Source organism: Dipodomys spectabilis, unplaced genomic scaffold (genome assembly GCF_019054845.1).
Source record: "Dipodomys spectabilis isolate Male_0828 unplaced genomic scaffold, ASM1905484v1 ptg000190l, whole genome shotgun sequence".
Lineage (NCBI taxonomy): Eukaryota > Metazoa > Chordata > Mammalia > Rodentia > Heteromyidae > Dipodomys > Dipodomys spectabilis.
The window spans coordinates 5296848-5313235 of record NW_024870867.1 but is presented as its reverse complement, the minus strand read 5'-3'; the positions used below and the strand labels follow the sequence as shown (position 1 = coordinate 5313235).

The 16388-nt window shown below is 35.6% G+C and overlaps 1 protein-coding gene across 1 annotated transcript in view; it reads right to left on the bottom strand.

The window, feature by feature from the left end:
• Hdac9 (histone deacetylase 9) overlaps positions 1-16388 on the bottom strand; it is an 821624-nt gene that overhangs the window by 99131 nt on the left and 706105 nt on the right. Inside the window, exon 22 of the mRNA XM_042695799.1 lies at positions 12469-12587. Within this exon, the coding sequence (XP_042551733.1) occupies positions 12469-12587 (119 nt within the window). The remainder of the gene's footprint in view (positions 1-12468; positions 12588-16388) is intronic.

The following is a 16388-nucleotide window of genomic DNA, read 5'->3' as shown; positions in this document are numbered from 1 at the left end:
TGGTGCATAAAGACAGTTCTATAGAGAGAAATTTGTCTAAAAATAACAGCATCTGAGAAAACTGTTTATAGTAGATCCAAAAAACAGCAAATAAACAAACAGAGCTAGCAACTCACTATGCATCTGAGATAAGTGCTGCTGGATGAGTTATGCTAGATTTTCTATAGTGTATAAATGTGTGCTGTGAAATTCACATAAGAAACACTTGCTAAAACACTCTACATGGAAGAGTTATGTAACCATCAAATAAATGAAAAACTGAGAGCATTACATTGGCCTAATTGTCTGGATTACCTTTGCCTTTTTATCACTACCTCTGTTTATCCTTTTACCTTTCCACCTTCTATCATCACTTAAAGCTTACATCACAGTAATATCAAAGATAAATTTCTCTCATGGCTCAAAAATAAATAGTTTTATGAAATACTGGAGTAAATGTCCTTATTATTAATTGAAAGAAACTTCTTTGATGCCAGGTTGCAGGTATGCCTGTACTCACGTCTACTCGGGAGGCAGAGGAAGGAAGATACCAAGTTTGAAGTCAGGCAAAGTTAGTAAGACCCTATGTCAAAAATATAAATAAAACGGGCTGGGGGTGTGACTCAACTGGTAGAGGATCCCTTCCCTAACATGCAAGAGGTTTTGTGTTCTACTTCTGATACTGCTAACAAACAAACAAACAAACAAACAACAACAAAACCTGCCTATTCAATCACCATGTCCATAGTATAATACCAATCAACAGAAATGTTCCCTCAGGTTTCTTTTTTATTTTCCTTTCTGTGCCAATCCTAGGCTTGAGCTCAGGGCTGAAGTGCTGTCCTTGAGCTTTTATGCTTAAAGCTAGTTCTCTACTACTTGAGCCACAGCTCTACATCTGGCTTTTTTGACAATTAATTGGAAATAAGCATCATATGGACTTTCCAGTTTCTAATTGTGATCCTCAGAGCTCAGCACTCTGAGTAGCTAGGATTAAAGACATGAGCCACCAGAGCCCTGCTTTGCTTTTGTATAATTGCTTATTTTTATCTTACAGCAATATAAAGATTTCCTCTAAATGGAAATCTTTGAGATACATTTGGAAATGTTTTCTAAATGTAGTTTTCTAGGTGTTCAGCTACCATCAGTCTGTATTATGTATGTATATCTGGCTATCTAGCTTGACTCTGTTACACAGAAGTTCCTTCCATTGGGAAATGCATGCTTTCAAATTCTATGATGTACGTATTGCAGGCTTTGCCCAACAGTTATTATTTCAGTTTCACTGCAAGTTAGTTTCAAGTATTTAAGTCATATTGCTATATGTCAATATCAGATACAGACCTAGACTTGTCCAATTCCCATGTCAAGAGCAATATGTTAAGCAAGTATTACACTATCCTGAAGTGGTTACTGGTAGTACACGCCTGTTATCCTAGTTACTCAAGAGGCTGAGATCTGAGAATGGTGGTTCAAAGTCAGCCTGGGCAGGAAATACTCTTTTTTATGGGGGGGGGGGGTCTGGTTGTGGGGCCTGAACTCTGGGCCTGGGTGCTGTCCCTCAGCTCTTCAGCTCAAGGCTAGCGCTCTACCACTTGAGCCACAGCACCACTTCTGGCTTTTTTCTTTTTTCTTATGGTGGTGCTGAGGAATCGAACCCAGGGCCTCATGCATGCGAGGCAAGCGCTCTACCACTGAGCCACCTTCCCAGCCCCAGGAAAGACTCTTATATCCAGTTAATCATCAAACAGCCAGAAGTGGGGCTATGGCTGAGGTCTTAAGCAAAGTAGCTAAGAGAACATGCTTAGATCCTGAGTTCAAGCCAAATTACTTGCACAAAATAAAACCATAAAATAGAAAAGAAAACTAAAATAAGAAAGAAAAGAAACTATCCTAAACGCCACCGAATATTGAAACTTTCTAATGCTGGATGTTTGTTGAGTACATGTTAAATTTCTTCTAGTTTGAGATGTCTTGAATGGGTCATCTCACTTAATCCCCCTAGTCTTAATCTACCCCGCCTTCCACAATCAAAAACCATTTGATTTTTATTAGATCCAAATAAATTCTCATGTGATAATCTAGTCCTAAGGTCTGAGGGAAAGGAAAAGATGGGAAATGGAAAGGGAGGTTTCTTTCAAGACTTGCATCTTATTTATTTATTTTTTGAAAGTACCAGTTTCTCATGAAGTTATTTAAAAGATCAATTGGCAAGAATTATTTCCTTCTGTTTGAGCAGAAACAGATCCCTGGAATGGATATTATTTTTTTGGCAATTTTTTAAGTGCATGGCTTTCAGGCTAATGTGCTGCTCTGTATTCTTGTATTTCTTTTTCTTTGTGTCAAATGTGTTACCTTTCTGCTCTCTTGGGTGATCTTCCTCTAATTTGACAGGCTTTCAATATGTATCACCAAGCTGGATTCATACTCCAGATCCTTCTGCCTCTGAAGTTTTGGAATTAGATGTGTACACTACTGCACTCAGCTTCCCAACTTCCTGCAGTAGATAAACATCAGTGAAGTGTTCGGGGATAATCCCATTGATTATATCAACTTTTGTGGAGGTGACAATGACATATGTCTGGTGTGTTTTACTCAGAGAAACACAGTTGAGGGAAAAGAACTCATTCACAGGTGGAAAAGGAGATTGTCTACCTCTTTGGCTCCAGGGAGGATGGATCAGATCTGGTAGTGCCAGCTTGCAGTTTTCTTACTCGGTGATTGATAGGATTGGGGATTTTTATGCCTGAATCGACAGTTTGTGAGATCAATCTTCAGGCCTGTATCATGTGAACTGATACTGCCACTTGTCACTTCCAAATAGCTTTGTGACATCAAGAAGAACCTTCCTCTTCTTTTCAAGTCTTGACTTAGTTGCTCATACTTCTTCTTTTCATATGTTCTTTGTGGAATATTTGGCAGATTGGCGGTATCTGCCAGTTTCTCTGAGGATGACGTGGCCGTCGGCCATGAGACTCTCTCCCTTTCTTTTAATCTTGGGGTACCCTTTATAGCCTTGCCACTGACATCAGATTTCTTGACCTCAGTTTTCTGCTCCTTAGTTCCATTTCTCAGTTTTATTAACTATCATCTTTCAAGATGGCAAAGAGGAAGGCCTTGCGCTTTTCAAACAACCTGGAAAACTGGAGGTGTGATTCAATGGTAGAGTACCAGCCTCAGCTGAGCAAACAAGCTGGGTTCGGCTCATTCCTTTGCACTGTGGGCACTTATTGATGACTTTACATAAAAAGTTGTTTTATCCTTTCAATTGTGACATAAATCAGAAATGTTGTAGGTTGGATATGAAATGTCATGCTCAAGGCTCATGGGTCTGCAGACCTGTTCTCCAACTGCATGTTAAGAAATGAAACCCTGGGCAATTGATTAGATAATGATAGCTCTGAGGTAACCAATGCATTAACTCATTGATGGATTCAGAATTGAATGTAGGTGATAAAAACTATGGCAAATGAAGCTTTCAAAAGACATGACCCCTGTGATTTTCTCAGACGTTTTGTCTCAGCAGTGAAGAGTGACTAACACAGAAACTAATGCTTTTACTTACAGTTATCTTCATAATAGAGCCTGTTCTTCTGGATTTCCAGCCAAGAAGAGAATTTTTTGTGTGTATGTGCTAAGAAACAAACAAAAGATAAGGGAATCTACTACTGAATTTTTTTTCTGAAAATACCTCTGGATTGTTTTGTTCAATTTGTTTAATGCTTTCTTAGAATTTCATTAATCATTAGAAGTCTATAGTTTTATATGACTCTGGCTTGGATTTTAATAAATAATCCCAAGGAATAGAATATCATATTTATTTGAATCTCAAATGGCATTAATTGCAGTACAAAATACTCGTGATCATTGTTTTATATACCACTATTGAATATGAAAACTTGGTCATCTAACAATAAAATGCTATTAAATGTAAATGATATTCCAATTTCCTACATAATTAAAACATGAGAAAGGGCACATTTGTGCTAATGAAATACAGTATGTATTTTCATGCACAGTTGCAGCAGGCACCATCCTTAGGGCAAATTCTGCTTAGATATTTTCTTTTCATAAGCAATGTTGATCTAGCTCCATTTATGGCATAGTCATAGTAATTTTGTTCTTCAAAGCTAAGCAATGGTCATCCTAACCCACAGATTGTTTTAAAACATCATAACTAAATATTGCAGATAGAAAATATTCCTCTACAATTTGATTTCTGAGTTTCACTATGGTTATCAGAGGGTAGGCAAATGAGTGAGAAAATCAAGGAAAGGTAATAGTAAAATATGGAGAACTTACTGGCTTGAATAAATCTTTACTTGAGATCATAAATCATTCCCAAATCTAAGACATGTTATTTTTTCCATGTTAACATTTTCTCTTTTAATTAGCTGTGTAGCTTACTTATGTCAGCTGCTATTCATATATAAGTGAGCTATGTTACATTGGTTTACAAATGCCTTGCAACTACTTCCCCTCATCTTTGCTGGGGACCAGATCCTTCTTAGAATATAACAGAGAGATACACTTGTTTGTATATGGCAATGCTGAAAGAAAAAGTAAGAACCTGACTACCTCCCTGCTCCATGGGAGACAGATTATCCGAATATGGGCAACACAGTGAGAGCTTTGTTAACTTGGACAATTTGATTCACATAAGAAACACATAGTTAGGAAAACCTTATTTCATTTTCTGTATTTTCACAATTAAGAACAGAATTTTCACCGTAATTAGAATTTTACTCATTTGCTTGAGATATTTTTAGTAAACAAGTTTCCCACGGTGACCTAATAGATGAGAATCTAAAGGTAGAAATCAAGAGACAATGAGATCAGGTTATGGTTTTCGTATTCTTCATTACTATAACTCAAGAAAGGCACTTAATTTTTCTAAAATTACTAGTTTCACTGACTGCTGAATCCTCTTCAATCAGTTCAATTAAATAAAACCTACGAATAATAGTATAAAATATAAAAGGTGAGGGTACTTTATATATAAATTTGTACATTTTTTATTGTAAAAATGCTGTACAGACCAGTTACAGTTAGATGAGCAAAGTTATGAGTGCATTTCCTATTGAGCATTGATCACTTAATCATTAAAATGAAATCAGAGAAAGCAAATACTCAACACAGTGCCTTTCACAGCATCAACAATGATTCCTTGCAAGTTTTAATTCTATTATTAAATAATAGAATCACCACCAGGATAAATGTCAATGTCCCTTTTGCAGTCAAGAAAACAGTCTCCCCAAAGAAACATAGGTCCCATGATTTCCCTTATTTGCAATAACTAGTATATGTCTGAGACAAGTGGGAAAGGTCAGATAAGATGATGTTAGGCAAAATGAACCTCAAGATAAGGACACAAGTGGTTTTTTCTTTCTTGCTATTGTTTCTAACACATTTATAAGGTGATTGTTTGGTTGCTTTGTATGTCCCTCCCCCACGGTATAACCCCTGTTTTCACGGTATTTGATGTTGGTATAATTTGGGGAGGGGAAGAGGGGAAGGGAAAAAACAAATAGTTTAAATAGGGATACAGGTGGACCCATGGCAACAATGAGATGTACAAGTCGTTATGTCAAAAAATGCACTTTACAACTTTGGTGGAGGGTCGGGGGAGGATCGGGTGGGGGAAGGGGAAGTATGGGAAGGGATGGGAAGGGGCAACAAAGAGGAGGCAACAATTCTTGATAAGAAATGTACTCGTGATTTTTGCCATTCTAACTGGGGTGAGGTGGTATCTCAATGTTGTTTTGATTTGCATTTCTTTTATGGCTAGGGAGGTTGAGCATTTCTTCATGTGTATTGGCCATCCTTCTTTCTTCTTCAGAGAAGTTTCTTTTTAAGTCATTAGCCCACTTATTTATTGGGCAGTTGTTTCTTTGAGGATTTGTTGTTGGGGGATTTAATTTTTTGAGTTCCAAGTATATTTTAGATATAAGACCCTTGTCTGTTGTATGGCTAGTGAAGATCTTCTCCCAATCCGTGGGCTTTCTATTGATCTTGCTAGCTATGTCCTTTGCCATGCAGAAGCTCTGCAACTTCATGCAATCCCATTTGTCCAATCTTTCTTTGATTTGTTGTGTTTCTGGGTCTCTATTAAGAAAATTTCAGCCTGCACCAAGGAGACCTAGGGTTTCTCCTATTCCATCCTGTAATGTTTTCAGAGTGTCTGCTTTGACTCTGAGGTCTTTGATCCATTTGGAGTTGATTCTGGTGCAGGGTGATATATAAGGATCTAGCTTTAGTTTTCTACATGTAGTTAACCAATTTTGCCAGCACCATTTACTGAAGAGGCTGTCTTTCTTCCATTCTACTTTTTTAGCTCCCTTATCAAAGATTAGATGGCTATAGGTCTGTAGGTTCATTTCTGGGTTTTCAATTCTATTCCATTGGTCCTGAGGTCTATTCTTGTGCCAGTACCAAGCTGTTTTGATTACTATGGCAAAAATCAAGAACTCTAATAACAACACATGCTGGAGGGGATGTGGACAGAAGGGAACCTTACTTCATTGTTGGTGGGAGTGTAAACTTGTTCAACCACTTTGGAAAGTAGTATGGAGGTTCCTCAAAAGACTCCACCTAGAGCTCCCCTATGACCCAGCAATCCCACTTTTGGGCATTTACCCAAATGTTTACAAACAAGACCACACTAAAGCTACCAGCACAACTATGTTTATTGCAGCATTATTTACCATAGCGAAGATATGGAACCAACCCAGATGCCCCTCAATAGATGAATGGATCAAGAAAATGTGGTGTATATACACAATGGAATTCTATGCCTCCATCAGAAAGAATGACATTGCCCCATTTGTTAGGAAATGGAAAGACCTGGAAAAAATTATATTAAGTGAAGTAAGCCAAGCCCAAAGAAACATAGGTCCCATGATTTCCCTTATTTGTAATATCTAGTATATGTATGAGTCAAGCAGAAAAGGTCAGATAAGGTGATGTTAGGAAAATGAACCCTAAAATATGCATTTTAAATGTTTTTTTCTTTCATGCATTTGTTTCTAACGCAATTATAAGATTATTTCTGTGTTGCTTTATATGTCCCTCCCCCACAGTATAATCCCTGCTTTCACTGTATTTGATGTCAGTATAATTTGTGGAGGGGAAGGGGAAAAACAAGTCGTTTAAATAAGGATACAGGTGGGCCCAGTGCAACAATGAGAAGTACAAGTTGTCATGTCAAAAACGAACTTTACAACTTGGGGGGGGGATTTTGGGGGGGGGGAGGGAGGATGGGAAGGGATGGGAAGGGTAAACAAAGGAGGAGGCTCAATGCTTGATAAGAAATGTACTCACTATCTTGCCCATGTAATTGTAACCCCTCTGTATGGCATTTTCACAAGAAAAAAATAAATTAGTTTTTATAAAAAGAAATGTACTTATTACCTTGCTCATGTAATTGTAACCCCTCTGTATGGTATTTTCACAATAAAAAAAGCTTATTAAAATAAAAAAAATTTAAAAAAGAAAACAGTCTCTAAATCTAAGCCCAAATTAGAGCATTGAGATTGTTTACTAATTTCACTGTATTTATTTATTGGCTCCATAATTTTATTATTTATTTATGGTTTTATTACTTAAGAGATGTGCCATCAACCACAATGACATTATTATTCTAAGTAAAGAAAAACTCTTTTTGCATGGTAAAGACCATCTGCATGTAGGAATCCTGACCCCAACAAAAGTAGAAAAGGATGCATGTATTGCAAGGGAAGAAAAAAATATATTTTGCTTTAAAATGAATTTAAAGATTTTTTTCATTAAAGTCGACAACCCTTTAAAGTATGGTTCTATGATATAAGGAATCATTTTTATTGTTTGAAAATAGCACTCAGTAGTCATGGTAACCTTCTTAAACTATAACTCGATGACAAATTAGATCCAAAGTAGAAGATTCAGAAAGATAAACTGATCAATTGGAGGGAAAGTTTGATACTAAGTTTAGGGCTAAGCAAAGGTACTTACGCTTTCTTGTTAGATCATAACCTTGACCCTTAACTACAAAAAGAACATAGATTATAAATAAGAACTAAATATACTTCATTTTAACCAAAGCATTAAACTTCAAACTAATTCCACTTTTCATTGTAATTTCATAACAAAAAAACTATAATATATTTTTTAAAGTGAGAGAAGAGGAAAAAACACAGAAAAATCTCACTGGTCATGATAGCCTTTAATTTTGTACAATTCCAAACTTGGGCTGAGACTTCGGGCATAACAACCAACTTTTGTTCTTTGGGTTTAGTCAGATAGCTAATTTGATGTTTGAAATAAACAAAAGCCTTTGTTAGTTTGAATCCATTTCTCTTTCAAAATATTCAAAAATATTTTAAAAGATTAGTCCAATATGCCAAGAAAACATAACTTTAACATGTCAGACATGGCTCACTAAAATCATCAAATGTTTCACTTGGAGCAGGAATGAGTTTAGCCCAAACTGAAAAAGTTTAGAAGAGAAATTTGCTTTTGTATCTTCTACCTACTTTTAGCTTGAGACTTTTTTATGATCATCCTTTTATTTTATTTTTCTCTTTAATTTCAACCAAGTAACACATGAATACAATGAACCTCGGTCACTGTCATCCTTTTCCTGACGAACATTTTATTTTTTTAGCCCGTCTAACTTTGTTTTGGGCTGCCCACCAATGATGATACGATGACTTCTGGCATGGGTCAGTGGGAGCTCGATTTAAATTGTCTGTCCAGAAATTCTAGACCAAGATAAGGGATCTGCATCTGTTAAGTGTTTAGAAAGCAAACATTTGGAGGTAAAAGCATGGAGATACCCAGTAGTCTCAGACTCTACCCAGTTAGTGTAGTAGCCTCTCCACAAAACAGAGCTGGTACACTAAGGCTTCCATGTAGTGATCTGTAAGTTGTCCAGATGTGAGGTTCTGTTATGAATACTATCACAAACTGGGAAGGTAAAAACAAAGGCACCAATATGGCCTTCCTAGAATATACACCCAAATTCTCTGTTCTTCACTAGAAATGATTTAGTCCTCCATGGAAAATCCTGCAAGTGCCTCATACCATTTCATCTAACCACATATTCATGATGAACCTGTCACTTTTAACCCTCATAATTTCATACGAGAAAGCTAATTAGTTTCCTTATTTACAAAATAAGCGAATAAGGTGGGGCACTGGTGAATAATACCTATAATCCTAGCTACTCAGGAGGTTGAGATTTGAGGTTCACAGTTCAAAGCCAACCTGCGGAAGGAAGGTCCGTGAGACTCTTATCGTCAATCAACCACCAGAAAACTGGAAGTGGAGTTGCGGCTCAAAGTATAGAGCATTACCTTGAGCAAAAGAGCTCAGGGACAACATCCAAGCTCTGAGTTCTAGCCCAAAGCCAAGGGATATATATCTATATATCTATATAGATATATAGATATGAGACCAGGTTTTAGACAGCCTCTACTACACAATCTTTGGATTCTAAGACTGTTTCTCCTCACTGTTTATCTTTTTTTATTAAATAGCAAATATTCAACAAACAATTCATTCTTGTATCACTTAAAACCCAGATCCATTTGCTTTTTCTAAGAAGTAGACAGCCAATAAAAAAAATCATATGGGGTTCATTTCACCTAACATCAACTTGTCTGACCATTTCTGCTAGTCTCAGACATATACTAGTTATTGCAAATAAGGGAAACCATGGGACCTATGTTTCTTTGAACCTGGCTTACTCCACTTAATATAATTTTTTCCAAGTCTTATTTAAAAAAAATGTCCTTTAACACATTAAAATTAATAAATTCTTGTCTTTAAATACTCAGGGTTCTTACTATTTAAGAAGCATTAATTTATTTCAATATTATTGAATGCTTCCAGCTAAGGATAGCAGTCTTTTACTATATGTTTTGTTTTGGCAATATATCTCAAATGAATTTCAAAACAAATTGCTTTCCAAAAAGGAATATTCCCCTCAAAAACTAAGCAGGATATATGTGTATTTTGCTCAAATGGTTTTTCTTACTTGTTATTGTTTCTAAGATATTTATAAGATGATTTCTTTGTTGCTTTGTATGTCCGTCCCCCATAGTATAACCCCTGCTTTCACTGTATTTGATGTTGGTGTAATTTGTGGAGGGGAAGGGAAAAAACAAATTGTTTAAATAGGGATACAGGTGGACCCATTGTAACAATGAGATGTACAAGATGTTATGTCGAAAAACGAGCTTTACAATTTTGGTATGGGGGGGCAGGGCAAGGGAAATGAGAAGGGATAGGAAGGGATGGGAAGGGGAAACAAGGGAGGAGGCAACAATGCTTGATAAGAAATGTACTCATTATCTTGCTCATGTAATTGTAACCCCTCTGTATGGCATTTGCACAATTAAAAAAATCTTATTAATATAAAATAAAATAAATCATATGCTATTTTAAGTAGCAAATCTGAGGGAAGAAATAGATATCTAGTGATTATAATTAGGAGGAAAGATTGTATATTCAGATTTACATGGAATAAAATGGACCTATAAAACTCACTGCAAATAGATAAAAGACATGTTGAAGGTCTTATTGCATTGTACTTGCTGTAGCTTGGATCTTAAATATCCCCCAAAGGTTCATGTGTTAAAAGCTTAGTTCTTAGCGTGGAAGTATTAGAAGGTGGTGGAAGCTTTAAGAGGCAAGTCCCATGGAGGTCTTTAAGTCATGGGAGGTATACTATTGAAAGGGCTCCCTGATTATAAGGTGAACAGTTCTGACCTGCTACATACCCTAAAGCACTTGTCCAACTGACCTTTCTATCTTTATAAGTTGAGTATCTCAGACATTTTATTACAATGATGGAAAGCTCATAGTACTAACACAAAAACCAGTGGCTCTGCCATCTATAACTAAATAACCCTGCTATTACTACTTTCTGTTCTACCTTTCAACATGATATTTGAGATTTGAACTTGATTTGAACAAAACTGAACACATAAATTAAAGATTGGTTTCTTTCAGCTAGTTCTGAGAGATAGACATGTTAAAACATGTTCCATTGGTAAGGAAAAAAAGACACAGTGATTGACATTCCTCCCTCCTGAGAGAGATTCTTGGATTTAATGGCAAGAAACACTTTTTTTTTTCTTTGTAGATTTGCGTCTTTGCTCTGCATGTGTTTTGCATTGTTTGGGTTTTTCTTAATTTGGATTTCAACTTTATTTTTCTTTATTTCAACTAAATTATTCACTAGTCTTGATCCAAATGAGGTTTATCTAATGGAAAGACTGACTTCTATTTGAGTTCCATGAGCAATAGCAACAAAAAGATCATAAAGATATTTGATACGAGCAAACACCTCTTTATTCAATTTTACCAAAATTATGCATTATTATGTCTTTTTTTGCCTTTGTAGAGTTGACTGCTTTAATATGTTTTCAATAGACAACAAGGCACCAGAACACTGGGCAAATAATAGATGTTAAAAATAGTGACTACCTAACAATGTTACTGGAATAATGAGACTGCAGAAAACTCTATCACATGAGAAGCCAACTAAAAACAAAGGTTGGCATGAGGCTGTTTCTTTTCAAATTAATACAGCATACTTGTTCCAAACTCATCCCTCCCACATAAAATTTTTGGGTTGTTTTTGTTTAGTTTGCTTTTCCATTCCCCTTAAATATACAAGTGTGGATACTAATCTTTGTATAATTTTTGGCTTTTTTATAGATAACCATAGTACCAGCATGTATTTATATACATCAGCTATACATATGCCTTGCTTTCACACTTAGAACAAGGAAATTATTCTTATAGGAAGTTTCATTTCTAGTCATATTTCACTGAGCTGTGTTTTCTAACTGCAATAAAACAAAATTCATTTCTTCATTCTTTTCATGGTTGCTAAGGAACGCAGACAGAATGCTCATCTTTGCACCACAGAAGAGCACATTGGTCAAGACATATTATGCTCATAAATTGCTTTGTTAAATGGTAACACCATTGTACAATTATTTAAGGATAATAATAAAATTTTAAAAAAAGAAACCAAAGGTTGTTATCAATAAAATAGAGCACAGGGACCACAATTTTGTATTCAAACCTGAAAAGGCATAACATTATTGCAAAATAACTATTCATGTGCAATGAATAAAAATCAACGACTTTTCCCCTTGCAAAAATTCCGGTAGTTTTTCCTTACTTAGGACATCTCAGGTCAGTTTTTGTAGTTTAACAAAAAGCTCTATCACTTTTGTCTTGAATGGAAAATGAGACTCTTGAAAAGTATAAAGGTTCTGATATGTCTCATCAATTCCACCAAAGGAAACTATCTTGTTTTCCTTACAGGCAAATTTCTTCAGACATGAATTCAGTAGAGCAATAAATGGCATCTGAGCCATTTCAAACATTGCACCAAAGATTTTTTAGACTGATAGAGACAGTGTTGTCTGTCTCTAAGAGCTAATGATGTAACGGCATCACATGGCATTTCATGAACTTCTGAGCAGTACTTACATTTTGCAGTCACTTTGTACCCCCCCAGTGGAGAGGTGTGGCCTTCCAATGCATCAAATCCAGCGGAAACCAGGACCACATCTGGATCAAACTCTTTGGCCACAGGCATTACGACAGTCCTGTACATTAAAAGGCAACACGTGGGAATGGTGAATACCTTGAAAAGTTCTTCATTGAAAACAACTTGGCACAACCTCAAAAACTTCCCAGGAAAAAAGAAACGGAGGAAAGGAAACACTGCTTGAATGGATCAAAACTTATCATTTCCTTAATACTGAGTCACTGTTATTTTAGCATCCTCATTCAGCCTTCTTTTTTCTTTCATCTTTTTTCTCCAAATTAAAAAAAAAAATCCTGCTCTGCAGGTACATTCTAGTCTGTCCTATTACATGCACATCTGTAGCTGTTTTATCCCACTGCCAATAAAAAAGAAAGAAAGAAAACTCCTGCTTCATCCAAGGGAGTGACTAATGTTTTACAGAGGAAAGTTGAAGCTTTAGTGAAAAGAAAAAATCTAGCTTGCTCTAGTTAGTGAGAACTCGGTGTAAATTTGAGCGATAAATTTCTTTGGGGAAAAAAGCTTGCTTTCCCAACTTTAAAAAATATTTTAAAATATTTGTCATGGTAGGGGGTGACTCTTGCAAAGGAAAAACACAAAATTCCTTTAATAGAATCCAGACTATCATGTTAAGTGAGTATAAGGTCAGACACACCAGGAATGTGACAGTCTCATCCCTGTCAGAAACTCCTGCTGGCCTTCCTCAGACAGGTCAGTGTGTACCTTCTCAGAGCTCCCTAACCCTTTTCCCATGCTTGTTCTAAGAAAGAATGACTAATGGATGATCCAGGGCTTTGGGGGAAAAATTTAAACTATATATTTCATGTAGCCTTTGAGACCATCATGCCCTCAAAAGAGTCAACTTTCAAAAACAATTTAATTAAGGGAAGACAGTGTAAACTATTCTGAATTTTACAAGTAGTAAAAGCTTTCCCGCGTGCTCACAAGAAATAACAGAAACAGAAACAGACATGAAAATAGTGATTCTTGACTGATGGGATAATTTGTTCTTTTATATTATTTTTTTCATTGTAAATTTCCCAGCTTTTTTTTTATAACAGTCACATGTTAATTTTACATTTAAAATTTTAATATTGTCAGAAGTAAGTAGTCATTTAGCCTACACAGTAGAAAATATCTAAGTGAAACTTATCTAAAGATATGAATTAATTTAATACCTTTTCCAGTTACTCCTCTGCTATTATACAGATTCCATCCTTCAAGTTTATAAATGACATGTGTGCAATGAAAGAGTCTTACATGATAGTCCTTCAACAACTGGACAACCACAGAAATCTGTTCTCAATGAAACTAAGTAAAACCCTAGTATTATTTACTGTGTAAAACCTCATCACTTTTTTTCTATTAAGAAGCTCTACTACAGCTACATTATTTAAAAGATGGATTTGATTTATTCTCTGCATAATGGAATCAACCATTTCATTATAGTTTTCATAAAACTAATCACATATAATCATATGAGCAATGAGCCATGTGTTGTTGAATTATTAGAATAAGTTCTCTTAAAGAATCAATGTATTCTATCAATCTATTTTATTTATTTTGATGAATCCTATATACACTCTTAGAGAATGAATGGTTCAGTTTTTGTTTGAAGAAAATAACATTGTGTAAGTCATTTTTGAATTAGCGAATGTGGTTGGCAATTTTACAAAGGAGTTCAAAATTCTTCATCTTACAAAAGCAATCTATACACATATGAGTTCATTCCTAAAATAAATGAATGGTGGGAAATTTGAAAGAAAAACAGAAGTATTATCTAATGGATTCCTTTCACTTAAAAGTATGCATCCCCAGAACTGTGTCTGAGTGGTTACTTGCTGAATGAATTATCTGTGAATCATCACAATTGAGTGCTAGAATGTTGTGCTGTAAAGCATTCTTTGAATGTCCTATTTAATTAAAGTATGCTTACAAAGGCAACAGATGCTGATAGAGAATGACACTCGTGAAGTTTTCTTTTATTGTTTTCTATAAGCATGTGTTGAGTCTCTACTATATTGTACCACTTTGGCTTAATGTTCTCAATCTTGAACTGAATCTTATTTGGTCTCCTGTTGTTGACATTGATCTCTATTGTACTTCTTCAAGATAAATTGACAAATTGATATCACCAATCTCCTTATTTTGGCAATTATTTTAGGAATCTTCACAGAAATGTTTGGACTTTTGTGTTTGTAACAGTCTAGATTGACTAGAATTAACTCAGTGCTTTTTCTAGTAACTTTCCTTCAAGTTTATATATGACATGGATATAATGTAAGAGACTTTTTTGGTAGATCTTCAACAATTGGACAGAATGCTTCATGGTATCTGCTATGGTTTAAATATCCTTTCCAAAACCATGCTGAAATTTACATGCCGTTCTTGTAGTATTAAGGGGTAGGCTATCTAAGGATGATCAAGACGAATTAATGCCATTATCACCGATGTGGCTCCTGATGAAAGATAGCTCATATATGCAGGGTTTGCTCTTTTTTTCATCTTATGCATACTCTCATGTTCTTCTACCATGTAGACACAGTATAGAAGCCTGCACTAGATGCTAACACCACTGTCTGGGAATTTCTTACTGCCATAACTATTAACTACATAAATCTCTGTGCGTAGTTAATTATCTAGATTCAGATATTTGGTTATAGCAATACAAAATAGACTAAGATGGTGTCTGAAAGATCAAAAAACTTACATAGCATCTGAATCAGAAAAAAAGGAGTTTTTTAAAGAAGAAATTCTTTTTATATGTTTTTATTGTAAAAATACTGTACAGAGTGGTTACAGTTACATGAATAAGGTAATGAGTACATTTCCAATTGAACCTTGTTACCTCCTCCTTTGTTTTTCCCCTACCATTCCTACCCTCCCCACTTCCCGAATTCCTCCCTCCCCACCAAGTTGTAAAGTTCATTTTAAGTATAATGTCTTGTACATCTAATTGTTACAATGGGTCAACCTGTATCCTCATTTCAGCTTAAGAAGAAATTCTTAAAGGCTTTTATTTAAATTTTTGCCTAAGAATTTGTTTTTCTAGTTAAAGATGGCACACAGAGAATATATTTGCTTGGGATGTTAGATATTTGCAAATTACAATGATACTCCAATAAGAAAGAATAGCTACTACCACAATGTTGTTTTCTAAGATCAATTTTGAAAAAAGAAACAAGGATTTTTCAGAGAAGCAATTGTTTTGTTTTGTTTTTTTTGGCTTGCATCACAAAATGTACAAGGTGACTCTGAACATATTGTGGTATTTGTGAACAGCAAAATACTCAAAAAAGTAAGCTAATGATATGTCAGGACATATAAGCTAATGAGAAATAGGACTCAATAGCTGAAATAATTTCAGAAACAAAACAAATGGTCGTACTGCTAAATAACTGAATGAATGGAGAAGAAAGAAAGACACACTTTTTCTGCAGAAAAACCTTGATTAATAAATGCAGAAGAATGAATGGAAATCAGAAACAAGGAAATATTGTTGCTGAGGGATCGTGGGAGTAATCCTGCATAGTGTCTTTTGTAGGAGATGACCGTAAGAGTGGCAGTAAAGACAGAAGGTCCAACATGTCTCTACTGAGAACTTTACCCAATGGGGAACTTGCACAGTGAGAGGTGCAGTGTTCAATGATCTCTTGTAATGTGGGGAATAACAAGCCCCATTGCCTTAAGAACACTATAGAAATAGAGTCTGAGGCCTGAGTGTCATTGAGGCTTCACTTAAGAGCTTGTGGGGAAGGGGCTGTTACTTGAAGGGACTAGTTCAACCTGCACAAAACAATGCATGTAATAAGCAAATAAAGAATAGCCCAGCAATCCCACTTCTGGGCATTTACCCAAATGA